Raw genomic sequence first — 10,357 nt, 5'->3', positions numbered from 1 at the left:
GAAACCAGTAACAATGAAAGAAGATGCAAAGTGAATGATTTGTAAGTGTCTACATCAGTGCAAAGTGGCATCACCCCCCCCCACTTGAACCCTTTACATTAGAAGCACTATTTATGTTGGCCTCTCTGGTTTCAGGTCAAAATGAATTTTGTTTTTTTTTTGCTGGTGCAAATCTCAGCAAATCCACATGAGCCCATCAATTCAGCTTTAACAAAGAGCGCGCAAGCTAAGATAAAATCATCTCGTTTCATTGGTTTACAAACAGGTGTCAAATATTTCTCACTTGCAGACCTCGGACCTCTCAGATGACCCCCGGCCAGTAAAAGGGGGTCGTCGCGTGTCAGCAAAGAATGGTCACGCTGTTGGGAAAGGCGTGTCACGACTCTTCGTTGCCAGAGTCATCTTCGTCATAGCAGCAGTCGCCATCTCCGTCCTCGACGTCGTCGTCATCGTAATAATAGTCATAGAAGAGGTCGGAGCCCTCATCGGGAGGCGGAGCACGTGTGCGGACACAGTATTCGGCCAGCGTGGTGGGCACCTGTACCCCGTCGCGTTCCGCCTCAACCTTGGTGGCCAATACTTGTTTTCTGCACAAGACATTCAATAATTGGTGGTTTGTTGGGTGAGGTAAAAATCATCTTTCCCCATTGAAATGATTGGAAATATGCCATGAATCCGTTATAAGAAAAGATAAGATAAGAAAACCCTTATTAGTATGGAGGATATAACATCTAAGATGAAGGCAAAATTTGCTTGGAGGCTTCACCCTATACTTCTTTGTTCATTTTTAAATGTATTTCTGAAACTAGAAATGTACCTCAGAATTTTGATGTGACTGAAATGACTGCCGACTGGAAGCCAATCGAATAAATATGATGAGTACTCATGCTCACTTGTGCAAAAAGAGGCAAATTCAGATTTTTGTCTTGTTAGCTCAACATTAGTTGCATGAATACTCATACTGCCGTCAAAGGCTGCTCACCTGATGATCTCGACATATTCACGATCCTTGCCCTTGCTGTCCCTCCATTTGCGGTACATGACAGAGGCATCCACGTTGGCGGGAGAGAAGGTGTTTGGCTCATTCAGCAGTGAGATGACACTCAGCAAAATGGTTCTGAAAGCACAAAAGAGGGTCACACCACTTTAGCTTGACACATGACATCTGATGTACGTTAAGGAGAATGGAAGCATTTTTTGACCCCCCCCCCCCCCCCCCCCATATAAATAACATTCTAGAGTTAGCAGAGTTAGCCTACAGTTCACCCATGACGCGAATGAGGACAAGTGCGATGGAAAATAGGTGGGATGGACAACATGCTGAATTCCTACAATGAATCTCTCCGCCCTCAATGTTTCCAAGTCCTCTTTTGTTACCAGAGTTGTACAAAGCGGATAATTGCGCTGCGTCATCTGCGAAAATGTGGCTCAACTTCCCATCGCTGGCGTCACATTCTTCCTTCAGCCGACTAGTTGAAAGTGAAACTGAATCAGCTACGCGACACTTACTTGTTGCAGTCGAGTAGTGCAGCCCAGATTTCCTCATTTGCTTCAAGACTCTATTAATCGGCATTCTCAACGACATGTTAACAATCATCGGTATATACATGCTCATAAATGTATATACCCTGGGAGACGTGACAAGACTTCCTAGAAACTAAGGAATGTTAAAGTGTTACTTAAAATATCGCCTATACGGTATACGTTTTATGATGGTGGCGCCTGTAATTTCTATTGTAATCATTCCCTGGGGGAGAATTAGTTTTACAAGCAGCGTCTTGGAAACAATTGTGTTTTACTATAGAGGCTCAACTGAATTGTGCAGTTAAACAGAATATGCTAGCTGAGAGACAGAGATCATTTTTCACAGATGGTGTCAAATCCCCAGATGTGGCGTCAATATGCGTCTCCTGAGAACGGACTACTCTGAAGACAAATGTCATGTGATCAGGGTCGGAGTCAAAGGCGGTAACCAGATAATGACTGTTCATGCTAACCGGACATTCTGGGTGGGATTCCATCTCTCCGAAGGCAGTTCTCCACTTTGCGGGTCATCCACTGGTGGGTGCAATATAGAAATACAAACATCTCCATTCTGGAAGAGAATAAAATTTATTATGAGTTGATTGCCATGTGGTCAGCAGATCCTGCAATGACAGGTTGGACAATTTAGCATGTATTGTATTGTATTGTATTGTATTGTATTGTATTGTATTGTATTGTATTGTATTGTATTGTATCAGTTTCATGGACACATGCAAAATGCTTAATAAAAACAAGGAATAATAAATATTTAGTATCATTTTACCACTTATGACACGGAGCATATGATCAGAACAATGTGTCGGGCACTTACTATTGTACTGGTGCGTATGCAAATATGTTTGGCAACTTATAATACTGCAAGACCTCGTGAGTTCCACTATGCTGCTAAATTTCCATGATGACCGAGTGATCTCTAATGAGGAGTAAAATTGACACACCTCGTAGATGTTGGGATGCCACATCTTGGTGAGGAATCTGAAGGAAGGTGGAGAATAAGGGTAGTCCATTGGGAACTTGATCCGGGCCTAGAAGGTAAAATAGCAACAAAATATATTTTAACCACTTTAATGCTTCATATACACAACATACGTTCACCTGTCCCGGCATTTTGACTTGAAATGATTCTTACCTTGAAATACCCCCCCTCGTAGTGTGTATTTGGTGGCCCGAAAATGGCCACTTCCCAGTTGTACATATCCGCCTCGTCCACCAGCGTTATTTTAAAGCCCTCGACTGGCTCCTCTTGGAGACTCTTCATTTCCAGCATAAGAGCCTTCTGCGAACTTGCGACATGAGAGCAATCGTGCTGCGCCATACTTGACACTTGGCTTCCCTCAAGTTATTTCCCCAATCGACAGCTGCTGACTCGTTTGTTGACGGCACCGCAGCTAAATTTGACGCCGCACTCACTAGTCGAACAAACCGACACGACCGACGTCAGGATACAATGCAAACAGGCCAAAGCGAACTCGGCTCGAACGCGGGTTGTGTTTGTTTTCGGAATCGGATCAATTATTTAGCTTGCACTCGCTCACTGGCGTAAACTAACCACATCATCGTGGCTGCCGAGTAACCAAAGATTTAGCTGGTCTTCCTAGAAAAGTAGCCGCGGATATAAGCCGTAAATCTACTGGTAGCTCCTGGCTAAATAAGCGAGCTAACGAAGACTACCTCACAACCAGATGGAGTCGGGGTTTTCTTTTTTCAACCCTGTCGCGAATAGATTTGAACGCGCTGCCTATTGGGAAATTGTGACAGGTTTAACAAGAAAACGCAGCGAGTGATTATCAAATATTATAAACTACACAACGAACGCCCTAAATCTTTATATCATGTGGACAGACCGACGAATGTTGTTGAAAAGAAGTCCTTTCTCTCCCCGAAAACAGGCAATTGTGCAATGGGCTGCTCTGGGATTTGTAGTCCGTTTATTGTTTGTAAACATTGCCCTCTAAACTACAAACAGAAAAGACTCAGGACAAAAGCGTCAATAAAATACTATGTTATATCCCACAAATAAAGTAAACCGAAATTGAATAGCATATACCTCATATTATATCTATGTTTTTATTAGGCAACTAGCGAGATAGAACTACATTCACCAGTTACAGGATCTAACGCGAACCCGAGTGTAGTTTGCGTTTCCGTAAAGCTGCGCACCTATTTTTTATAATGACATTAATATCATTTTATAAAGTAATTATGAGTCGAAGATTTGATTTGGAACGTATAATGGCGTAAATACCAGCGTAATCAACTTTTCAATATTAATTTATCATACGCCGTTCGTGACATAGTTTTCTTGCGACACAATTACGGAATGGGCCTCATTTTAGCTGCCCCTGATTTGCCAGAATGAAACGTTTCGAAAAAAACCTACAACGTAGTACATGTTGCATGAATTATGCCTTGTCTCGTTTTATGTTCGGATATCGGATATTTACTTGGCAGCATAGCTATTATTGACTCTATAAATAAATAAAAATATCGTCCACATCACGTCAACGCGACAAAATCATACCAGGACCCTGAGTGAACGCAAAGTTCGTGATGGATTCGAAATCAAGACGACGTTCCAGCTCCGGGTCCAGAAGTCGCAGCCGGGATCGGCGAAATAGGTCCAGAGCAAGCAAATCCAAATCTCCAGAGAGAAGGGCGAAGCGCTCTCAATTTGTAGACCCAAAACGATCCTCTCGAAGTCGTGCACGGTCCGACAGTCGCGACTCCGGCAGCAGCTCACCAGACAAACGAAGACCTCAACTTCGGGGCCGTTCAAGTTCCCGAAGTGATTCAGAGAACGATAGGAGGCGAAGAATTCAACGTGCCAGAAGCAAATCTAAGGAAAAGCCGCCCAGGTACCGATGCTATGTCCAGATACTTTTCATATCTTAGTTGTGATCATCACCTCTTTTTTGTTGACAAGTTTTGTCTGCTTAGAAGCAAGCAGCCCTTGAAATCCAAATGTCCAATGTTTTTAATTGCGTTTTTATGGGTAAACTGTCAGTTACAAGAACGTTTTCAGCCTTTAGTTTTGAAAACATGTGCCATGTTTATCGAATCATATGTTTTGCCTCAGTTCTGATTCAGATCATCCTAGGGAGAGAAGCAGAAGAGGTGATATGCGGATCCGAAGAGGATCTCGAGAACGAAGGAAGGAAAGGTCTTCTTCGGGCTCCCGGGATGAAAGCAACGACAGGCAGCGAGGAAGACGGAGAAGCCTCAGCAGAGACCGACATAGACAGAAAGAGCAGGACAGAGACAGGAATTCCGAAAGAGACAAAAGGAAAAAGAGTAGCGAAAGGGACCGTGGGAGGAACGAGAAAGGCAGAGACAGAGGGAGACATCAGTCCAGTTCAGCCGACTCCTCTGACGGCTCAGGTTCCGATCGGGAGAGCAGGACCATCAAGGACAAGGAAGACAAGAAAAAACAAAGGGAGATGATGAAGGCTCTGGAGACACCAGAAGAGAAGAGGGCCAGGAGGTTGGCCAAGAAAGAGGCAAAGGAAAAGAAAAGGAGAGAAAAGATGGGTTGGAGTGAAGAGTACATGGGCTACACCAATGCAGACAACCCTTTTGGCGATAATAACCTATTGGGCACCTTCAAATGGCAAAAGGTACATTTTGGAGCCGAGGACGTTTGATTAGGTCACATTTTCTGAATTGCCTTTTATGTACTTTATTATACTCTGTCCTCTTGTTATTTTGTCAGGCTTTGGATATGAAAGGTATCGGCCACCTTGGAGAGAAAGATCTTAAGGAAAGGAACAAACGCATCCAGGAGGAGAATCGCAGAGAACTTCAGAAGGTTGGGTTACTTACTGCATACAAAGGCCCGAATGATTCTGAAGAAATAATCAAATTGTGATTTTCTTTTTCAACAAACAAGCGATGCATTCATTTGTATTAAACATAAGCAAAAGAATTACAATACCTCGTAAAACCCTGACACGGTACATTTTAGTCATGGCGACAACGATAAAGTGGTTTATCGTAAAACTATTGTAACGCCGATTTGCATCCGAATTTATTTGTAGGTGAAGCAGCTGCGTTTGGAGCGTGAGCGAGAGAAGGCAATGAGGGAGACGGAGCTGGAAATGCTTCAGAGAGAGAAAGAAGCGGAGCATTTCAAAACCTGGGCCGAACAGGAGGACAACTTCCATCTGCATCAGGCCAAACTGCGGTACGTCGCTGCCACTGCCCAAATAAAAGTCCACCAAGAATGTGTTGTTGGCACCTCAAAAGTTGTAATTACAAACGCGTTTGTCCAGATCTAAGATTAGAATCCGTGATGGACGTGCGAAGCCAATCGACCTGCTGGCCAAATACATCAGTGCCGAAGATGACGATCTGGCTGTTGAGATGCATGAACCGTACACCTTCCTCAATGGGCTGACAGTCACAGACATGGATGACCTACTGGAGGATATTAAGGTTGGTGCTCCGGTTCCACTTGAGGGGTAGAGGTTAGCACTTATGTCAATTTTGTCCCCTCACGAGAAATTGTATAACTGTAGATTAATTTTTTGGAGTGTTGCTCTATTTTCAGGTTTATATGGAGTTGGAACAAGGCAAGAATGTGGATTTCTGGAGAGACATGACCACAATCACGGAGGATGAAATCAGCAAATTGAGAAAACTGGAGGCCTCTGGAAAGGGACCAGGTCGATTATTCCCCCTTTTTCACCACTCTTCACTTCTAAATGCACATATGTTAGTTTGAGAAATGCACTATAATTGTAAGGCGGCCCGGTAGTCTAGTGGTTAGCACTTCGGCTTCACAGTGCAGAGGTACCGGGTTCGATTCCAGCTCCGGCCTCCCTGTGTGGAGTTTGCATGTTCTCCCCGGGCCTGCGTGGGTTTTCTCCGGGTGCTCCGGTTTCCTCCCACATTCCAAAAACATGCATGGCGGGCTGATTGAACGCTCTAAATTGTCCCTAGGTGTGAGTGTGAGCGTGGATGGTTGTTCGTCTATGTGTGCCCTGCGATTGGCTGGCAACCGATTCAGGGTGTCCCCCGCCTACTGCCCGCTGGGATAGGCTCCAGCACCCCCCGCGACCCTAGTGAGGACCAAGCGGATCGGAAGATGAATGAATGAATGAATGAACTATAATTGTTTTTTTTTTTTAATGACCTTCAGGTGACCGCCGCGATGGCATCAACACAGCTGTGAGCACCGACGTGCAGACCGTGTTCAAAGGAAAGACATACAGCCAGCTGCAGGCTCTCCATCTCAACATCGAGACCAAGATTCGGGCCGGGGGATCCAACCTCGACATCGGGTACTGGGAGAGTCTGCTTCAGCAGGTCCGAGTCTATTTGGCAAGAGCAAGGTATGAATGTGGTCATTCCAGGTTTTTCTTTTTTTCTTTTATTTATACTAATTGGTGTGAGGATTTGATCAAGCACGTTGAGTCAATAATTTGAGGCAACAAAGGGGCAAAAAAATAAAAATAAAAATCAAGAAATGGGTCACCACGTTGTAAGTATAGCTGTTGTTAAAAACAAGCAACCCAGCATTTTTTTTTTTAATGCAGAACAGGTGACAATTAGTGCGTACATTTGAAATGTATTTGTGTGACAGGCTGAGAGAGCGACACCAGGATGTGCTGCGTCAGAAGTTGTTCAAGCTGAAGCAGGAACAAGGAGTAGACAGCGAACCTTTGTTCCCCATCATTAAAGAGGAGCCAAGGAGTGACGACGCGTAAGTCAATCGGTGGACCCCGGCAATAATGTGAAACTAATGACATCTTCATTCATCATACGAGACTGCGTCGCTGGTTACTGTCGTAACGCTTACTGTCAGATTACGCCGTGACGCGATGAAGTCAAGTTCACGGTGAGTGTCTTCACAGCGACAACAGAGCGGCAGGCCGATCGGGAGAGTCAACCTCGGAAGAGCCTGGCCAGTCGTCTTCCCCCTCATCCCGAAACGCCAACAAAGGGCCTACGGGAGAGGACGGCGGACCAGTCGCATCTACGGCGGCGGAACGCGGTGACCGGAATAAGGAAGGAGGAGAGAGCGGCGAGAAAAAAGATGACGAAAAGGGCGAGGAGGCGGAGGCGGTGTTGACGGAGGAGGATTTGATTCAGCAGAGCCAAGCGGAGTACGATTCGGGTCGTTACAGTCCCACGCTACTCGCGTCCTCCGAGCTGCCACTGGACACGCACGCCATCGACCCCGAGGAGGACGCGCACAGGCTGCAGTTAGCACGCAGACAGCTGCAGGCCACAGGTACCAGATTAAGACCGCGAGAATGCGATTGATTTTGCCGAGTCTCGAAGCAACCGAGTCAGAATAGAGCGGCGCAAAGGAAGTCCAGTCCAGGATTTGAGATTGTGCTTTTCAAGATCCAAGTCATCGTTCAATTGTTTGTTTTGACACCTGAGCATCAACTTGGTCCGTCGACTCGGATCATGTCGCAACAAGCAACAGTACATATTCAACAATATTCGTGCTGAACTGATGAGCTAAGAAGAGTTGACGATTTCAAATTCGAATGTTTTGAGTTACGACCGCGGTCATGGGACAAATGAAACTTGTATCTCAAGACACCGTTGGCCAAAGTAAATATTCGTGTGACATACCACAATATTGTTGATCACGTCACATCTTTCCATCAGGTGACGCCAGCGAGAGTGCCGAGGACGCCTTTGTGCGTCGAGCCAAAGAAGGAATGGGCAACGACGAGTCCCAGTTCAGCGTGGAGATTCCCGTCACAGGCAAGATGTACCTGTGGGCAGACAAATACCGACCCAGAAAACCCCGCTTCTTCAACAGGGTCCATACCGGTTTCGAGTGGAACAAATACAACCAGACCCATTACGACTTTGACAACCCCCCGCCAAAGATCGTCCAGGGCTATAAGTTTAATATTTTCTACCCGGACCTGATCGAGAAGCGCTCCACCCCTCAGTACTTCCTTGAGCCCAGTCCTGATAACAAGGACTTTGGGATCCTAAGGTTCCACGCCGGGCCGCCATACGAGGACATCGCCTTTAAGATTGTGAACAGGGAGTGGGAGTATTCGCACCGACACGGCTTCCGCTGTCAGTTTTCGAACGGGATCTTTCAGCTGTGGTTCCACTTCAAGAGGTACCGCTACAGAAGATGAAGCTCGTGTAACATCCTCATCATTTTAATATTACCAAGCCCAACTTGTTTCCTGGTGATTTGGGGTCCACAAGTCTGAAAAGGTGTACATGTATTAAAAAAAAAATCATCCATTAAAGTTGTTTTCCTTTTTTTTTTAACCATCCCATTTGTTTCTTTTTCTCTTTTGAATGCACCGAATGAACAATATATATATTTTTTCCATCTTTTGCTTGGGTAGATCAAATCTTACTGCCAACTTCGTCGAGCAAAACACCTGGAGCAGTCTGTGCATATTAACACATTTAATAGGCAGAATCTCTAAATAATGTATTTTATTTATAATTGTGACGAGTTGTGGTGGTATTAAAGTGGTTTCAGATCAGTCCCCACAATGCATGATCCGCCGATTTTCCCCAGTGTCCCCGAGGCTCATAGATTCCCAATAAAGAACAATGCAGGAAACTAACGCGGATTAGCATACAAATGTATTTTTGTTGAAATCGCCCTACAAGTTAAAATCTCACAAAGTCAACATCCGATTGTCTTCCTGAAGCGACCTGCGTGTGGAAATTGTTACTTTTGCTGTGCTCGCTTACATACAGCAGTCGTTTATCCAGGTCACAGTGCATCTTGATGGCTTACAGTTCATCTGGGTCCCCCTAGCCATTTCCCTCGAAGGATTTTCCTCTCATCCTGTTGCTGCAGTTCGCTGAGAATGATGATGGCCTGTTGTTAAAATTCCAGGACAAAAAGCACTACAAGAGCCCGATGACAGCCTGCAATTTGACCGCAGAGAGGCCTTCCGTTTCCCTTTCCCCTTCCCCTTGAGGTAATTTAGCACCGCCTTTCAGGCTGATCTGGTAGTCCGTGACGGGTGGTGTGCTCGTGCTTTACAAATAAACGCCCGACGTCACAGTATCAAGTGTCAAGGATGAGGAGTCCCATCTTGTAGGAGTAGAGGAAATAAATAAAATGCCACCCAAATTACGCTGTGTGATCACTGTCCACTAAATTGCGCAATGTCACAGTTTCATATAAGACACCAACCACACAATAACAAAACAAACTATTCTTTGAAAATAAAATTAACAGATCATTTGCATTTTGAGAATACGCTATACAACAGCAATTAACCGAAAATGTTGAGCAGCTGAGATCGAACGGATTTTCGTGCACAAAGCTGACTACAATGCGCCATTATAAATCGCAGGTGAGCTGATTTATTTGATACATTTTTGTATCTTTATCATTTTATTTTGTGACCATTAATACTAACGAAATAAAATAACAAGAAGAAATGTAAAATAAAATTCATTTACTCACCAATGTAGTGCCTGTTCACTGAGCTGCAGATCTACGCAAGTGTCCCCAAACGTTTTTAAACGCACCATAGCTTGTAAGTGCGCAGCCGTGCTCTGATGTTTCCTTGCTGAAAACAACTTAAATCGGTAAATCCAGTGGAAGGTCCGTCTTGAAAATGGTGTGGAAAGTAGTCCTGCAACCAGATCAACGTCTTCTCCTTCGGTCATTTTGGGTCAAAATGCAGCAACAGCTCCCTCTAGCAGGCGCTAATCCAATCACGGAACGCGCACGTCCAGTGACGTAAGCCTTTCTAGCTGGCCTTGGTACGCAGACTCGTGATCTGATTGGATATTGCAAGCTGACTGTGCCCGTTCATTTACAGCAGATAGGGGCCTGCTTCATCTAGCAAGTTTAGTT

The 10,357-nt window shown here is 44.9% G+C and overlaps 2 protein-coding genes across 3 annotated transcripts; one reads left to right on the top strand and one right to left on the bottom strand.

The window, feature by feature from the left end:
• Positions 1-146: 146 nt before the first annotated feature.
• Positions 147-3,505, bottom strand: cdc34b (cell division cycle 34 homolog (S. cerevisiae) b). Of its 2 annotated transcripts, XM_052088237.1 has the most exons (6): positions 3,390-3,505; positions 2,675-2,828; positions 2,484-2,570; positions 1,998-2,095; positions 983-1,117; positions 147-587 (listed from the first exon to the last, which is right to left on the bottom strand). In XM_052088237.1, exons 1-6 carry the CDS (start codon positions 3,488-3,490, stop codon positions 377-379), a joined length of 786 nt encoding a protein of 261 aa, XP_051944197.1. In that variant the 5' UTR covers positions 3,491-3,505; the 3' UTR covers positions 147-376. The 2 variants fall into 2 exon arrangements, with proteins under 2 accessions (XP_051944197.1, XP_051944198.1); XM_052088238.1 differs by having other exon boundaries at positions 2,675-3,454.
• Positions 3,506-3,915: 410 nt separating this feature from the next.
• cactin lies at positions 3,916-8,792 on the top strand. Its single transcript, XM_052088229.1, has 10 exons — positions 3,916-4,400; positions 4,622-5,159; positions 5,255-5,350; positions 5,580-5,725; positions 5,814-5,976; positions 6,092-6,206; positions 6,683-6,875; positions 7,127-7,246; positions 7,398-7,777; positions 8,167-8,792. Exons 1-10 carry the CDS (start codon positions 4,096-4,098, stop codon positions 8,655-8,657), a joined length of 2,547 nt encoding a protein of 848 aa, XP_051944189.1. The 5' UTR covers positions 3,916-4,095; the 3' UTR covers positions 8,658-8,792.
• The last annotated feature ends 1,565 nt before the right edge of the window (positions 8,793-10,357 follow it).

This window comes from Hippocampus zosterae, chromosome 15 (assembly GCF_025434085.1).
Source record: "Hippocampus zosterae strain Florida chromosome 15, ASM2543408v3, whole genome shotgun sequence".
NCBI classification, from domain to species: Eukaryota; Metazoa; Chordata; class Actinopteri; order Syngnathiformes; family Syngnathidae; genus Hippocampus; species Hippocampus zosterae.
Note: the sequence above shows the minus strand (reverse complement) of the source record. Positions and strands in the feature narration are given on the sequence as shown.